This window comes from Parasteatoda tepidariorum, chromosome 8 (assembly GCF_982258835.1).
Source record: "Parasteatoda tepidariorum strain Cologne lab strain chromosome 8, Ptep-v5.0, whole genome shotgun sequence".
In the NCBI taxonomy this organism is placed as follows: domain Eukaryota; kingdom Metazoa; phylum Arthropoda; class Arachnida; order Araneae; family Theridiidae; genus Parasteatoda; species Parasteatoda tepidariorum.
In genome coordinates, this window is record NC_141762.1 from 15,538,265 (window position 1) to 15,556,928 (window position 18,664).

General features: G+C 28.5%; 1 protein-coding gene across 9 annotated transcripts in view; it reads left to right on the top strand.

The window, feature by feature from the left end:
- Positions 1 to 12,391, top strand: part of LOC107452782 (CUGBP Elav-like family member 2) — a 33,689-nt gene extending 21,298 nt beyond the window's left edge. For 6 of the 9 annotated variants that reach the window (XM_087149875.1, XM_087149878.1, XM_087149881.1 and 3 more), the window contains 7 exons: positions 1,880 to 1,942; positions 4,378 to 4,473; positions 4,576 to 4,711; positions 5,247 to 5,341; positions 7,229 to 7,288; positions 9,199 to 9,342; positions 9,473 to 12,391. In XM_087149875.1, coding sequence (XP_087006001.1) covers positions 1,880 to 1,942; positions 4,378 to 4,473; positions 4,576 to 4,711; positions 5,247 to 5,341; positions 7,229 to 7,288; positions 9,199 to 9,342; positions 9,473 to 9,600 — 722 coding nt within the window. In that variant the 3' untranslated portion in view covers positions 9,601 to 12,391. The remainder of the gene's footprint in view (positions 1 to 1,879; positions 1,943 to 4,377; positions 4,474 to 4,575; positions 4,712 to 5,246; positions 5,342 to 7,228; positions 7,289 to 9,198; positions 9,343 to 9,472) is intronic. The other 3 variants (XM_087149877.1, XM_087149882.1, XM_087149883.1) reach the window with 1 other exon arrangement.
- Positions 12,392 to 18,664: the final 6,273 nt, after the last annotated feature.

An 18,664-nucleotide genomic window follows, 5' to 3' on the forward strand; every position in this document is an offset into this window, starting at 1 on the left:
GGAACTCAATCATCATTAGTGCTTTGCAAAGGAATGTAATCAAAACTATTATTAAAACAACTTTGGAAGATGTGCTGGCCACAAACAACAACTAACTTCAGAATCTGCCCACATATAACACTCCAGTGCCACTATGTCTTTTATAAGTGTTAACTTTTTTTTCTACTTTTAGACCTTTCAACTCAATGTTCTTCTGCATATTTTTTAGCTCAAATCTTAATGTATTTTATAGGGTGTCTCAATGCTTTTATGATCCTTTTGTTTTTACTGTTTGCAACTACATATTTCAACCTTGTCATTTTATTTCTTGTCAACTTTTATACCTTTTTATTTAAGCTTTGGTCCTATCGACCTTACTTTAACTCGTCACTACTTTTATTGTCTTTTTGACTTTTTTTAAACTTTACTTAGTGATTATCTGCTTTTGGTTGAATAATTTTAAAGATTTCTTTTAACGATTTATCTTAACCACTTTTAACGATTAATATATCGATTTTATACTGTAATTGATTTTATCATATACTTGTGCTCCATTTTAGATATCACTTTCAAGTCAATACCTTTTAAATTGTCGATTGTTTTTTTAGCCCTACTGTAAGCTTCTAGTTCTATTTATAAATGCTGCCCATCATCTGTACAAACTCATCTCCCATTCTGCAATTTCACACTTATCTACTTCTAGTTTTAACTGCACAAACCGCATAATGATTCTTATAATGGCCATTTGGCTTAATGAATTTTGATATCTTTTAACTAATTATAAGGGTCAGTTGGCCTGTCATTCTTATACAATTTTCTTATAAGGGTCTTTTGGCCTTCATATTTATTTATTGTAAACTTGGGGTCCTTTGACCTCATACCTTATTTATGCTTTTTGATTGAAACTTGTGGATGCAAACTGATTCCATGTATATCTGTCCTGTTCAGGAAATTGTCAAATGCAATTGTAAATTTGATTTTTAAGTAAATGCCACAGCGGGGCCTCTCCTAAGCGGATCAAATATTTCTCCGTTAGCCCTCATTAGGGTAGAGAGGAGTAAAACTACCCATTATAGCGAAAAAGTACTTATAAATTTCTATTTACTTTCAGTACTTAATAATTTAATTTCTTAGGGGTTTTTTGTTGTTGATGATAATGATATATTTTCTAATAATTTGTTTATTTTTGTGTAAAAATTTTTTTTTCTTTAGCATGTAGATTACATCCGATTTAGTTTTGAACTAATTGAATTTTTCAGGAAAATAGCTAGCAGTTTTCTTTTAAATTTATTTTGATCTATCTTTACATTGAAAAAATCAATTTCTGGAATTTAGAAAATTCAGAACATAATATTAATTGTTCAAAAAATGGAATTAAATAAAAGATAGTCTCCTATTAACTCCTTGACTTTATAATCTATCATTTAGAACTAAGTTAAAAATTTTGCCAGAAATAATAATTCATTGTAGTTCAAAAATTTTGAATTAAAGGTAAGGATATTGTTATCTATTTTATTGCTTGATGTAAACATTTGTCTTAGTATTTTGAGTTTTGTGATAAAAGACATCAATTTAAAGATAGGTATTTTATATAACAAGTACAAACTTCATTTCATGATTATAAAATGTGGCAGTTTTGTCTTGCTTTGACTTTATTATTGAATCTTATATCAGCTTATATTGACTGTATTTTCTTTGTTACAAATTTTTTATTGATTTCACTTCAAATTTAGTTTCCCTATTTATATTTTTGAATAATATGATGAAGTGACAAAAAATATTTGTCTTTTTGATAAAATATGAATGTATGATAAAAATTCTTGAGCGTACTAATGTTCTTTCAAATAGATTTAACAAAAGTGCATGGAATTTTCATACTTATATTGAATTAATTTTTCAGAAATAAATGCTGCAAATATACAGAGCCTGGCTGCCTTAGCTAGTTTAACATCAAATAACCCAGGTAAACTATCTTTTTATAAGCCGTGTAAGAGAATTAAAAAGAAACACAGAGGAATCAGAAATAGCTCTTTCTGCAAGAGCTAGTTATAAAAAATTGGTTTTATTTTTTTTATTAACAGTCACAAGTTCTGTTGGTTTATTGGCCCTGTAAAAATAAAAAATTGGTTCTATTTTTTTTATTAACAGTCACAAGTTCTGTTTGTTTATTGGCCTTGTAAACCTAAAAAATTCTTTCTCGTGAAATGTTTTACTGTAAGGTACTTCTCAAAGCATAGCTGACTACAGTAATGCAGAGACGTGAATGAATACATTATCCATGGTGTGTAGCGTTTTTTAAAAGTGCTTATTTTCAATTTTCGTTTTTTAAAAGCCCTTAAAGGTGCATTTTTTATTGGGTGTTTTTAAAAAGTACTAAATTTTCCCTTTTCGAAAAGGAATGTTTATTTTCACCACATAATATGTAAAAACGAGCTTTGCATATTTTTCTATTCAACGTTTTCACAATTCATTCAACCAAGATTAATTTTAGCATAACGTCAGTCCATAGCGTATGAAAGCGCGCATCATTTTACAGGTTTGGTGAAATACTTGCGAGGTCACGTGTGTGTCTAATGAGCTGGGTTCGATGAGATTCTTGCACTTTCATGTACAACTCTGCCTGCAATTTACAAGATATTCTCAATTTCAAGCTCCATTTTCCACCCTCTGAAATCGAGCCGAAAAATATCTTGTTCATTTTTAATGGCTAATATAATCAAGAGAGTTTTTTGTCAGAAACTTTGTTATTTTATCATGATCATGTCTTTGCAAATTACTTTGCATTTTGTTAATGTATATAGTGCTTAAAAATATTTTTTGAGTGCTTAAAAGGTGCTTATTTTTTGTTGAAAGATTTGGCTACGCACCCTGTTATCAGGTTAATTGGCATGACAAAGCATTATATCCTAGGCTTAGATGCTGATAACTTTGAGTTTTTTTTTTTTTTTAGCATTCTTAACTTGAAAAAAAACCTCTAAAAATGAAAAATAACCTTAAATTTTTAGAAAACTTGTCTTATATTAGCATTTTTTTTAAAAAAAAATCATGAATTTAATAAAAAAATAAATAAGTGATTTATGAATAAAATTAATACCTGATAGAGATAATTAAGAATTTATAATAATTGCTATTATGATGATTGTTAATATAAAATTTCAGTTGCCATCTTCAAGAATATTAAAATTGCATTGTATTATCAAATGTTTTTTGATGAGCAAACATTTATATTTTGAAAAACTCTTTTTATCATCAACAGTTGTTATTCAAGGATATTTAAAATGACAAGATTCAATGCATAATTTGCAGTAATTTTTAAAGAGAGAAATTAACTTACAAGCAAAATGTTTTTAAAATGAAAATTTCATTTGAAAGTCATACAAAAGAAAAGAATCTCAAAAAGAAAAAAATGATCAAAAAAGTCCTTAAGTGTTCTATATAGAAAAAAGAACTAAAATGCAAAAAGAAAAGCATTTATCCTCAATATCCTAGCATTTTCATATGCATATTTATTTTCTTTATGCTATTTTTCGGAAAAAGAAATAAATTACCTACATGATAAGACCATGTGCAAGTGGTTGGGAAAATTTTAAACTTAGTCGTATTTTTAAGATAATTTTAAAATTTTTACGACTAAGTTTAAAATTTTCCCTCCTGTTTTAATTGTAATTAAACAATATATTGTTTTCTTTGCCATAGTTCTTTTTTCTTAAAGAGAGTGCAATGTTTAGAAATAAGTTTTTTCCTTTCTATTAAATTGAGTTCCTCAATTTAATAGAAAGAAATTTCTGATTTTTCCATTTTCTAAAAGAAAAATTATTTCTTTTTGCTCTTTTTCCTACCTATGTAAACTTGATTTATAATTGCACATAGTGATACTTGTTGAAGAAATAAAATAATAATGCCCAGTGATATGTATTCACACAATCTAAAATTACTTATGCGATTTAAAAATGGCAAATCAAGATTAGCATTCACGGGATTTAACAAGATACGTCATAATTCATATTCACATAAAATAAATGTGCATTGATTTATTATTTATTAAAACTTTTATAATATTCTATGCTTCCTACATACACTTTTTTCTTGCTTAAATTAAATTTGTTTTGCACATAACATGATTTCTATTTTTAGTTTTTTAAGCTCATCTATGAACGTTGAATCCGTTAATGAAAAAATAAAGGTATTTAAAAATTAAAACCTTTGTCAAATGTCCGAATAGAACAGTTTGACTGGACATGAAATCTCTTAACTGGAAAGGAAATGAGAACGCTCTTGTTAGAATGTTGACTTATTTTTTTAAAAAAAAAAACTTATATGGAATTATATTATTCTATTGTTTTTATTTTAAAAATTATTGTATGTTTATTGAATTTTATCTCAATTATATTATTACAGTTGGCATAAACTCTATGATGATGCAAAATTTAACTGCACTTGCTGCTGCCAGCAGTAGTGCTGGTTCTGCTGGAATGCATGGATTGAGCGCTTCAGGTATATTAGTTATTTATTATTATTTATGCGTTATTTCTTTTAATAAAATCATCATTTGATTAAATTAAGGTTTCATACTTTCTCCTTATTTTACCATTTTAGGCAACATGTCAAATAGTACATCGAGTGCAAGCTCTCCCATGAGTGGAGTGGGTTCTGTTAGCCCGGTGACAAGCATGGCTTTGGGTCTTAATAACACATCTATATCAAACATTGGAACATTTGCTGGAGTCAATGGGTATGTGTATTTACGTTATTCTGCACAGCATTTCACGAATTTCGATATTCTTTAAAGGCTATCTTAAAATAAAATTTTGTTTAAAAATGTTACTGACAAAAAAGTTATGTAGGGAACTTACATTTCATGAAAATAAACTATACAGTTAACATGTTTTTCCAGTGGCACTGATAAGAATTAACTGAATTCAAAAGACAGAATGAGAAACATTTTACAATAATACCTTTCTGAAAATTAGACTAAATTGATTACGATATGAAATACTGAATTCACCTCAAATGTCTCATCAAGTATCCATAGTTGGAAAACGTTCATGTTTTCTTAAGATGTTAGCAAACTTAAAACATATGTTGAAGCATTTTAACTCTTAGTTCACTGAAAATTTTATGTATTTTTTTTTCTTGAAAAGCCTTTGTGGAAATTTTTATAATTGTTAAAAAAAAAAAAATCTGTGATAAATTATATTTTGTGTTTTAAACTTAAATAGAGCTTTTTAAACATCGTAATAAATTTAAAATTTTTCCCTGTCTTTTAGTATTGGCAACATGACAAGTTTAGCAGCAAATGGGTCTAATCTTGATGCCCTTACACAGGCTTATTCTGGTATTCAAGGTATTCAGCCTTTTGCAGGTAAATTCTATGCTTCTTTATTTATAATTTTGTTTAGTGAGTCTTTTAATTACTTCTGTTGTTTACGTAATTTTACACACTTAGGTTATTTCGAAAATTTATCAGTCAGCACTTAAAAAATTAAACTCTAACTCTGTGAAGGTGATAATGTTTTTGTACTTTTAATTTAGTAAAATTGAGATGTTTTGAGTAAGAATTGCATTTTTATAAAAGTTGTTATTTATTAGTATAGTATTCTCTTGTAGTCAAAAGGACGCTAACAAATTTAAGATAATGAGTTTTCAAGGTAACAAGGTCATAATTAAAATGTAAAATTTCATCTTAAAGAACTCAAGATTCTGAGTAATATTCTAAAAACTTATCTCATAATAGATAAACATAAGTAGTGTAAATATGTTGTAACTAATCATAGTTTACAATAAATTTGAATATAACACTAATAATTTTATTTTTTAAAATTAGTAAAAAATAATTACCTTAAATTTAAAGGAATTAGTTGCAATAAACTTATATTACTAGAATTTCTTCTAGAAGTCCAAAATCATGCCTGACGTCATAAAATTTTTCTATTTAAAAAAATAGAAGCTAAGTTTCCATCTTTTCGTAAAGAATAGCAACTATAGCTTGAGGCACAGTAATGCTAGGGGATGATTTTGAGGCATCAATTTCTTCTTTATCATCAGATAGTGCAAAAAAATCAATTAAGAAATTATTTAATCACTAATTCCCTCCCTTTGACAAAATTCAGGAAAGTCTGCGATAGTTACGTTTCTAGAAAGATAGGCTAATCTTGAAGTTTTCCTTTTTTCGAACTGCATTTCATTTTTTGGAGTCTGTGCTGGCTTTAGTTCCTTGTTCGATATAGTTTCCTTTTCTACTTCTATCGCAAAACCAGCTGTTCTGAAATAGTTTAATCTTCAGCCTAACATACCTCCAAGTTCACATCTTTGATCAAGAGGTATTATATTTTATAACTGGTGTTGAGTGCCGATCCAATACTGAGTTTGAGTGTCAACGTTCAACTGTGTAATTTTGAACCGAATCCAGAGAACAATGTAACTCCTGGATCAAGCATTAAGGCCACCTAGCCTTCGTTGAGAACTTTTTGATGGTACTAACCCGCATTTGTGTAACATGGTGAGGAAAACCTACCATAGTTAAACCTGAAACCCGACAGGAAAAGATTACTAACCCATCATCCGGCTGCCACAGATAATATTTTATGTCAGCATTGTAGTCAGTATAAGCTGGTAGCAGAATTCATATCAACCTGCCACCTCTGGGATTCGAACATGGGTTGCCTCATTGGGAGGCGATTGCTCTATCCACTTTGGTTAAAATGCAGCTTTGATGACATCTCCCTATAAATTATTGATAAAAACAGTGAATCTTTCTTTATTTGCTTTGTCTAATCTGTGAAAAATGGCTTGTCAACTAAGCCTAATATTTTATGTAACAAAATTTTAAGTGTAAACTCTTCAGCATAATAATTGAAATTAACAATAGATGAATACGTAAGAATAAAGAAGAAAAATTCTTTTTGATTTACCAAGGTTTTTACCATATCATGAGTATGCCGTAAATGTGCATTTATTTTGATAAAAGGAAAAGTTCAATTTTTTTTAAATTCCATTTACATTTCCTTTTAAGATTTCAACAAATGCTTTTTCTTTTTTTAAATTTTTATTTAATGTAATCTTTGTTTGTTTTGTTTTTTTATAAAAGACTATTTATACTAGTCAGATAAAATTTAATATCAAATTGCTACTCCTAGTTTTGAAACCCTATGTTTCAACTTTAGTTTTTAAAAAAAATTAATTTCTTGAAAAATTCTTTGTTCTGTTGAAATTATTATTGTGAAAAATTGATAAATTCATTTTATTTTAGGAAGCTTTCCTCCTGTCAGTATCCAACAACCTCAAAGTTCTCCTGGTAAGCAACCTGAAGGTATGTTTTATATTGTTTTCAATTCAAAAATCTAGCACAAATCTAGTGTTCCTGTTATAAAAAAGAAGGAAGAAAAAACTTTGCATTGCTTATAAATGGGTCTCAGTAACAAATAATATGAAACTGAAACATACTAAACATAATTCGTTGCAGTTTTTCGTGGATAAATGTTTTTTGTGAAATATACAGCTACATTTCTGTTGTTGTTATTTTATATATAAAGTGAATAGTTTATTATTTACTTTTAAAAATTACAGAAGAATGCAAAGATATGTTTGATTTTTTTTTTTTCTAAGACAAAGAAGAAGAAAAATTATGATTGTGCTATTTGTTTGATCTTGCTAAGAAATGTATTAAATGCATCTCAAAGGAAATATTTTTTTATTTACCTTGTTATTTGTGTCTACCTGCTACAGAAGTGTATTTTTTAGCTATATAATTTACCTGGATACAAACTAAGTTTTTCTGATACAATCTTTTAAAAGTCGTTGGGTTTCCTCAGTATATCTAGTGAAAATGATAGCAAGTGTGAACATCTATACTTAAATCAAAGCTCTTCACCAGTTAAATAGCTCTCCAAGTCCGTAGCTTCAATATTATTGTGACCTATATCTCTTTGAACATGGACTAAAGTTAATTTTAAGACAATTATAAACACTCTGTCTGACATTATTTGTTCTGTCATTATGGACAATTATTAATTTACGGCAATATGCAGTTATCGCATTATAATTAGTAGAAAATACTATTCCATCATCAAGTATCAGTTCTATTGAGACAAAACCTAGGGAGTAGTACATTAGCAAAAGGAAATAAAAAAATATTCAGTTTAAGAATTAGTTCAAAAATGTTGTATATTTGTCATGTTAATTGATATTTATGTATTTTAAAAATCTAAGTTAATTGTTTTTAATTATCATTTATTACATAATTTAGTATGTATAAAAATGTCTCTTTATTAAAGTATCAGTAATATATTTAATGCAGAGTTCTCCCTATAAATAAAAATGGGCAGGGCACTCATTTAACGCCGTAAAAATGTATCAAAATGTGTAATATTATGTAATAACTGAATTTTATCCTCAACTATTTTTAAATTACTCTCTTATACTATTTTATTATGTGCATTATATTATATTTATTTTATTATGTGCATGTTTCAAAAAGTAATTCTCCCTCATTATCAAAATCAGAGAAAAGTTTGTAGTTAGAAAAAAAAATTAAAAACATCCTAAAAGACAATGTGCACAAATTGTTTTCAAAAAGCGTAAACTAAAAAATTTAAAAAAAAAGGGATTAATTGATAAACAACTTTAAAAAAAATTCTATAATATAAACTGAAAATTATGAGAAAATAAACATTTAAAGGTGCATTTTTTTAAAAAAATATTTTAAAAATTTAAGCAGTTGAGAATAATCCAAAAAAAGTAAATATTTGCAATAGTATTAGATCTATAAACACAGAAAATTTTACCAGTGTGTAATTATTATTTAAACAGTGAATAAATTTTTTTTTCTCAGAATAGAATATGAATAAGTAGGCAGTGTTAAGGAATCACGGTTTATATTTACAAAACAGGCAAAAAAGGTGCATTTATTGGGATCAATGGGCAAGTAGGGCTAGCCGTGATTCTAAAAACGCTAAATAAGAGTAAGGTTGAGATATATTCTTATGTAAAGAGAAAGTTAGAGAAACACTGTTAACAGAATATAGTATTGATTCTGCGATTCCGTCTTCAACGCTTTTCATTTGTGATTTAAAATATGAATATAAACCTCTTTTCTTTAGATTAATGTTATACATGTGTACAGATTTTTTTTTCCTCGAAGTTATTTAACATATTCAAAATTATAGTCTTAAATTTAGTTTCTTATTTGACTGTTGGAAAAGTTCATTGAATCATTTTTAGGGCCAGAAGGAGCTAATTTGTTCATTTACCACTTGCCTCAAGAGTTTACAGATTCAGATTTAGCACAGACCTTTGCACCCTTTGGGAATGTTATTTCTGCTAAAGTGTTCATCGATAAACAAACAAACCTCAGCAAGTGTTTTGGTAAGATAATTATTCATTGAAATTAAGCTTAGACAATCATGATTTAATCTTAAAAATGCATTCAGTTTGCTGCAAATTTATGTGTCAAGTAAAGTTTAATTCAACTCTTTCTTATTTATTTATTCATTAGGCTTTGTGAGCTACGACAACCCTAGTAATGCACAGGCTGCCATCCAATCTATGAATGGTTTTCAGATTGGTATGAAACGGCTAAAAGTGCAACTGAAACGTTCAAAGGACGCTAGCAAGCCATATTAAATGTTATATACCGAGCTTGCATGCAGATTTCCTACTGCAAATGTGTGTGTATATTCGAAGAATTTTATCCTGTCATTATTCTTTGTTTAAAATATGTGTTACAAAGTATATATTTCTGTTAAAGAAAAAAAAAATCTATTGATATTATTCTGAAGCATGCATGCAAGTGGCTAATGTGAAACAAAAAGAAAACTATATGATGAAAAATTCTCATTCTGCGTTTTTTCATATAAATATTTTGTGACTCTCATTGTTGTATTCAGTCATATCAAAGTCTGTCATGGGTGATGTGAAATTTGTACATTTTTGTGATGATTGAATGCATAAAGCGCTGCTGTTTTTTAAAAGGGAAAAAAAAAATAGATCTTAAATTTTTTGTAGTTTATTCTCGGAGAAGAACTAGTCTTTAAAGTGAATGTCATTGTTTTTTAGTGTTTACAATGGTTGTGAATTTATCTTTAGTGTGTGTAAAAGGAAGCTGTAAAAATATTTGTTAGTGGATGATTTGAAGAAGAAAAAAAAATGAATTTCTTGACAAAAAAAATTTGACAAAGTGCCTCGCCTCTTTTGCAGGTTGCCTCCTTCTTTATAAAAGAGTAGCTTTCTGTGTAAAGTCTGATTTTATAATATAGGCACCCCCCTCATCACTTGTTACTTCTGCCTCACTCCCTGTTAGGCTTCGAGCCTGCCTGCCAACATTTAGCCATGACCATGAATGCTTCAGAGATTTGGTTCATTTATTGCATTTTGTTTCATAGTTGTGTAAATTTTTTTTGTGAGTAAATAAGTTAGTAAATGTTGTATGGTATGTTCGGTTGCTTTGTTAATTTGTGTGCAGTATTATTTTATCTTAATGTAGTCTCGTTGGTACTGTTATAATTTGTCAAGGATCACCAAAGAAAAGGTGTTTCCTTCTATTGAAAAGAGCATTTTTTCGGGAATTTATCGGTATGTGTAAAAGAGACTTAGTTTTAGCACACATATATCATTATTTTATTTTACCTGAGAAACAATTTGTATTCATACTCTCGTCCAAGTGTACAGTTTCTAAATCTTGCAAAGTATATTTAAAACAAAAAAATTATTATTAATAAAATAAAAAAATAGGATTGACTGCTCACCGCTAAATCCGACCAAGATGCGATCTCTTCGGTATCAGATACAATTTTAATCTGTGAGGAAATTGTCGTGAACTGTCTCTCCTTTATCTGTGTAGAGTTATATCATTTTTGAAAAAAAAAAAATGTTTATAGAATTATACTATTATTGTGACCCAGTATTATTAAAAAAAAAAAAAGAAGAGACTGCTCAGCATGAGCTTGATGTTTTAAGAATTTGTGGGCTTAACTCTAGTCCAAATTTGTCAACCGGTTTGTGTTTCTTCAAGAGGGAAACCAAAGAAAAAAATTTGTAAAGCATGTATTTACTAATATGTATGCCTTATAATGTGTTTGGCACTAAAATGAATTTATGTACCAGACAAAATTTGTGTATCAATTTATTGGTGTGAAAAAAAAACATAGTTTAAAAAAAAGGAATTTGTCTAAATGTAGTACTGTGGCTCTATGTCTTGTCAATACAGCACATATTTTGCATGGAACCCATGCTCAGCTCACTGTTCTAAACTGTCCTATCTGATGTCTTTTGTCCGCTGCTTTGTGCACGATCTTATGTGTGTAAGTTTGTCCGTTTTGTCTCGTGAATTGCATCAGAGCTCATATTTTAAACATCACTCTGTGATTCGTGATAACTGCTGCCCAACAACAGAATGTGGGTGCCAAACAATTAAATGAAATGAAATCATTGTAATTCTTAGCAAAAGAATGTTTTAAAAAAAAAAAAATTTTCATAAATCTTTGTTTTTTTTTTTTGTTGTTTTTCTTTTATCATGGGTTCTTCAGTGCATTGTAGCTGTAGATTAAGTTATTATATTTGAATTTGTTTTTATCAAAAAGCATTTAAAAAAATCTTTGTTTTGCTGTTTGTTGTTATGAAATTTTAACTGTTATGTCAAAATAGTGTAAAAAAAATGAAAGAAAAACGGGTTAGCAGTACAGGATTTACTAATGCTGTTGTGTCGCTGTCCACTGTGTCTCTGTGGCTAATTTTAGCCATGCCCAGTGCAAGTACCTTTTGTACACATAGTCCTACTTTTTAAAAAAAAAAATTACAATCAAATTGATTTTTTTACTTAATAGTTTTTGCTGTTTAAGTCTTTTACTTGATGATAATTTGTTGTTGTTTTTAAAAGATATATATATTTTGGTCATTTAATAGCTCTGTGATAGTATAGGTGAAGTACTTACTCTTGAATTTTGAGTTGAGATTTTCTTTTTTATTAGTCTGTCAGTTATTCGTCAAATACATGACTGTTGTCTCTGACAACTGACTGACCACCAGTGTGTCAAATAAATATGAATGGATTTTCATGCATTTGATGAGCAGTCTTGTAATGATGTTTTTTTTTTTTTTTGTTCTTTGTCTGGGTTGTAAAATTTATAAATTATTTTTATGTTTTATTATTTCGTTGGATGAATTAATTATGATTGCAGTCACTTTCTGATGGGGGCTTATTCGAGCTGCAAGAAAATAATGCTATCCACTACTGGCTTGAGAACATATCGTCAACAATATCCAAATTGCTGCAGCTATACCTATTATTATAAGAAATATTTATAACATTTTGTTAACTGAAAAAAATTTTTATAATCTTTTGTTAAACAAAGACTTACAAATTATGCTATGGAGTTTGGGAAATTTTCATTAATAAAACAAATAAGTAGTTTCTGCTCTTGTTTGTGTGTGTGTTTTTTCTTTCTTTCTCCTTTATTTTCAGCCATACATTTGCAAAATACAACTTAATAGCAAGAACTATACTGCATGGTAACAATCTTAAAAAAAAAAAGTACAACACACAATTTTCTAAAGCATATCAATGTTTAATTAACTCTTTATTAATCAGAAATTTTAATGATTTTTTTTATAATTATTCCTACACAAACTTCTTTATGATTACAAAATAAATTTTAGAAATCTGAGTTGAGGACCAAATTCCATCACAATTTATCTAACCTTTGTCCAGAATTGATTCCCATCAAGACCGGTCCGTGGTGTAAGCCTGGTAAGCTGCTTGGGGAGAAGTTAGATTTAAAAAACTTTTTATTCTTTTTTTTTCCGCTTATTGAAAAAACTTTAAAAATCACTTATTTTTCCTAAAATAAAATGTTAAAACAGAGTGCATAACCAAATTATTCAACAAAAAATGAGCACTCAAAAATATTTTAAGCACTTTAAAAAAAAAAATCATTAATTAGGCAAGGTTGGAAAGTTTTTTGACAATTGACGGTTTTATCTTATTTTAACCATCATGTCAAAAAAAAATTTGGCATGGTTTTTGACAATTGTCAAAAATCATGAAATTTTGAATCGTGTAAACGAATGGCGTTTTCATACGCTACGGACTGACAATATGCCGAAATAGATTGGGGTTGAATTAATTGCGAAAACGTTGAATAGAACAATGTGAACTGTGTCTTTTTGCATAATTCGAAGCGAAAATCAACATAGTAAAGGAAAAATCTCAGTCTGAAAAAGGGAAAATTAAGCACTTTTTTAAAACGCTACGCACCCTGTAAAATATATATAATACTCTGGTAACAAAATAATCCTACGAACTGTGAAGCATTCCTTGTTTTATCTTTTTTCATCAGGGTGTTAGACATCCTGCCCTGATATTTTTAGATCTGCAGGCACAGAGAATGGTCACTCATGGCGCGACTAAGGCTTATTGAGTGTTCTTTAACGTTACTTTAAGAAAACCCTTTTGGGTGGGGAGACGTCAACTTGAATTTAGTAATTTAACCTCCTGCAAAGCTCGAAGAAAAATTAGTTTTGTGATGGTAGGCGTTTTTTCTGTAAAGAAAAATGAAGAATTTACAAATGTTGAGGCAACTTTGGCCTATTCATAAAAAGTCGTTGATACAAAATTTCTAAGAAATAAATGGGCGAAAGGTCATTTTTGATTTATCAACAAAAAAAATAATAATCGCTGTGTTGGAGGAATTGAATAGCAGACACTTCTAGAATTTCCTGCTGCACATTACTTTAAAAAAAAAAAAAAGCTATCTAAATTTTATATTAGTTTTTCAAATTATAAAAGCATTTATGCATTTGTAGATTTATTACTTTTCTTCAGTAAAATAATTTTAACTTTTCAATATTAATAATTTTTGCTTTTCAATATTAATTTAACTGTTTTAAAAAAGAAATTATTAGCATATTTGTTTAAAATGCAAATGCTTTAATTTTTGTATTAAATAATGTGAACTTGTTAAATGTGCATTGATTTTTTTTTAAAATTACTTATTAAATTTTTTTTTCTCTCCATTCTATTGAATTTTATGTTACTTATTTTTTTTTTTTTTTTTTTTTTAATCTAAAATAATTTAAATTAAAATCATTGGTTAGTTATCGGTTAGATTACATTTTATCTGCCAGACTTTTAAAAAAATAATGTATATTACCATTTTATTGATTTTCAGATTTCGAAATTTTATGTGTGTCTATATTTTGTTACTTAATTTTAATTCAAAATTGAAAATTAAAACATTGTTACCCCTCCTTCTTGATAAATTAAAATTTTAAATATATGATAATTTTTTTTTCAATGAAGAGTTCAAAATCTTGCTTTTTTTATTTTTTAAATTTAGTGATTACTTTAATATTTTAGTTAGTTCATTTTCACTTTCTTGCTGTTTTTCTTAAAATAATAATTTTGAAATTTCTTAAATATAAACAATTTATTTCACTATTTTTCGGGGTGGGGGTTTCTAATATTCAATGAAAATTATGAAATTATTTAAAAGCATCAAGTTTTTATTTTATTTTAAATCATCAAATTTGCGTTATTTTTACGTAATTTTAGTGATAAATTAAATATTTTTTGCTAATATATTTTGTGAACTGGTCGATTATGTAAATACCCACCTTATCAGAAACCTTTTGCTTCTAGTCTGCAAAATTTAAATGCCTAATCTGTAAAGAAATCAGTTGTATTTTTTAGCAAAATATCAGCCATTTTGGAAATGGAAATCTAGTGGTGTAAGGGCATGCATTCATGAGATGAGTTGTTGAAGTCATCATTTATTAGATTTTACACTATAATTCAAGACCTCATTGTGCAAAACAATGAATGAAACATCTGAATAATCTAATATGTATATAATTGAACATTTTTGAATTTTTTGGCAATATTTCGTTCTCCTTTTGTATTTTGGCATACAAATATGTAGTAAAATAAAATAACTTAAAAATATAAGGGGGTAAGGTTTATAATTGTATGCAAAATAATACTTTTTTTTTCATTTTTGAAAATGATAAGTAGATAAAAAAAAGTAAAGATAGCTAAACAGGTATTGCTCTTCTAAAATTGCTAACGGTATTCTTTCTTTTTGTTTTTTTTCGCTCTATAGAATTTAAAATAAAAGTACATTGTATGAGTAGTTCATACTGCAATTTTATAAAAATAAATTTTGGTTTATTTTTAAAATTATAAAATAAAATTTACTTTATTTTATACGTACTTATTATTATTATACTTAATGAATGGGGAAGCCAAAAATATTTTTGCTTACATATTGCGCTTGAATATCGGCTGGGACCGATCCTATTCCCAATATTTGTGAATAGGCCCTTCTGCATTTTTTTTTTTTTTTTAAGAATAATAATAGAGGCATAGAATTTGCTTACCAAGTTATGAAAAAAAAAGGGTACTTTACATGCATCTGCTTTAATAACTTTAAAATAAAAATTACGATTTTTCTTTCAGAAAATTAACCTTATTTTAATTTTGAAAATAAAAGTTCATTTTAATTATTAACTGCTTCTGGCGACTTGCAGCTTCTACGAACTTCAGCTATCTCGAAATTAAAAACAGCTTTCAACAATTTGAGCTTCAGGCAATTTTTAGAAAAGGGGAAGCATTAGTTTAAATGCCTTCGAATTAGAGTTATAATTTCTGGACTTCAGAACGGAAAAATCACTTAAACATTTAAAAAAAATTATTAGGTTAGTAATTTTTTTCCATTTAAAAAAAATAATTCTTAATTTTTGCACATTTTTATAAGCCCAGCACAATGCATCGTTGAAGAACTTTTTGAAACAAAAAAATAGACAGCTTGTCTACTTATAGTTTTGTGACGTAGCTAAGCTAACCTTGTTCAGCCAAAACGTAAATATTTACCTCATCTACGCCCAGATTATAAACTAACACCACCAGTTCTGATGCGTGTAAAGAGGTTTCTGCTTTCCTCAAACATACCAGGGGTGATTGTGAGCCCAAGTCAAAATTCCGGAAAATTTCTTGAGTTAAAAAAAAGTTTAAATTGAAAAATTGGAGAAAAAAATTCAAACATGTTTTTTTCTTCCTTTTTCTTAATATTTCTTGTTTACTTAAAATATTTTTAAAATTTTACACATACCTATATCATTTACACATACCTACGATGACCTTGAGAAGTAATTAAAATTTACAAATATGTCTTTCTTTCTTGAGTTTATGATTATAACAATTATTTACTGATAAAAAATGAATATTAATCATGAATATAAGCTTATAAAGTATATCTCTGGCTCTCCCTTACAAACAAATAAAATAAACTGTGTTTTTAAGTTCCACCTTTGAAAATTTGATTTCCGGAAACTTCTGTGATCAATGATTTTTTGAAACGTCTGAACCTTCGATCTCCAGAAACTTCCGGATCACTGTTAGTGAAAAATCCGGATTTTGTCCGGAGCACAATCAGCCCTGAACATACTCAAAGTAAAGTTCGTCCTGTAATAGAACCTCTTTCCTGGATCATCCTCAAGACGAGGCAAATACGAACACGGAAAACGAAACAGTTAAAAGACTCTCATTTTTACGAAACTGACTTTTCTTTAAATAGTCATTTTGCGGCATTCCCATCAGGGCTAATTTGTGTAGTGGCCACAAGCCGGGGCCTTCTTGAAATCTAAATATTCATGGCAATGCAGTAATAACTCTTAAAAACTCACAGCAGTTTTAAAATTATTCGCTAAAACAGGGACGAGATTTTCCCGCTTTTTAGCGGATGTCCGCCTTTGTCTCTCGAATTTCAACCTTTTTATCTAAAAATCTTGATTCTCTAAAGGGTTTTTTTTTTTTTTTTCAAATAAATCTTCTGCTTTTACTGAAAATTCAATCGTTGAAATAAAATAATTATATTTATTTCCGATTTGATATATAGATATAATATATCGAAAGATATATAGAAAATTCAAACTGCGTAGCTGCCAACCCCTCCGGCTCCGCATATCTACTTATTTTAGTTATTAGCTTTTACGAGCAGAAAATAAGAAATTTTCCTCACTTTTACCCGTCCGCTAGTAGCTCGTATTTTCGTAATTCAGACATCGCTGCATTTTAATATCAATCATCGATATTCGTATTTACCTAATTTAAAACTTGCGATTCTTATTCACGCGATTTCAATATCGTTCATTGTAATTCTTATTTACGAGTTTTAAAAATCCAATATCGCGATTTGTATTGAGACGCTTTTAAAATTCTATGTAACAATTCGTATTGACTCGAGTTTATCCAATGTCGTAATCCGTTTTTGCGGTTGTAATATCCAACATCTATTTTCGTACTTACACGTGATCTAAAAATTAGGCTTTGGATTCGTATTCACGCCATTTACAAATTCTCCATCGTAATTCGTATTTACGCATCATGATTTGTATTTTCACATTTTTGAAATCCAATTTCGAGTTTCATTCACGCGATTTTAAAATCCATGATCGCTATTTGTATTCACGCGAATTTAAAATCCTTTATAGCGATTCTTGTAAAAGGTAAGTTTTTTTCTTGAATTAGTTACCATAAATGTGGCAGTTTTTCTATCGACGATTATTACTAATAGGCATTACAACATCAGCGAAACTGGATGAGAATATGTTACTGGTATTTTCGCTAGAAATCACGTAAGATTTACTCGTGTGAAAATTCAGTTTTTGACCGATCTCATCCCTGCTAAAATGTTTTCGAAAAGCAGCCTGAACTTCATTTTGTGCCTGTAACGATGGAGCATAGCAAACTAGTTAGAGCACTTGTATCTACAGGATAGCTTTATGTCCGAACTATTGCTTTTAACTAGATTTTTCGACTGCTAAAAGAAAATTTTATAGCCAATCAAAATTACGACCAGCTAATGGGCTCAAATTATAACTGCATCTCTGGACTTGACAACTGTGTGATTTTGTTTCCTCTCCGTTACTAACTGAACTTATTGTCACAACAAATTTATACTAGCTAAAGAAATCATTTTCAACTAAAGTTCTACGGGTGATGAAAAAAAAAATTTTTTTTCAGTGGTTTTATAACTTATCTACCAAACAGATCGTCCATCGAAATTCAAACCATTTGTTTGACTAGCTGAATGGTAAGTGCAAATCTGTACTTGAAGACAATGCAAACACTATTGCTTCCTGGCGCAAAAGCAGAACTTATTACCGAATTGAAATCATCACCAATTATTGTTGCGAACATTTTTTGACTAGCTAAAGTGACTGGAGTTCCACACAGGGCTCGAAAAAACTCAAAAATTTTACCCGTCCCCGAGGACGGCTTGTCCGACAATGTACCCGTCCTCCTTTGAAACTAACCCGTCGCTTCTAAATAAATAAAAATATAATTTTCTCTTATTTGTTACAAACATTTATATAAATTGCACAATGAATTAGTAATTTTTAGGATTGCATTATACAGTAATAAAAGGAATACTAATAATTACTAATAGGAACCTAGTATTTCTTTTATAAAATAATTTCTTTCGTTTATGAAATAATTTATTTCTTTTATGAAATAATTTCTTTCGTTTAGGAAATAATTTCTTTCTTTTATGAAATAATTTAAATGACAAATGTCAATTTATCCGAGGGTACTGCCTTTTTTAAATGAATCAAATATGACGTTTGCCAGTTCCACAATCAAGCTAATGATTTACAGAGGTTTCTGCACAAAAATCTGAAGGGGTAAGGTACC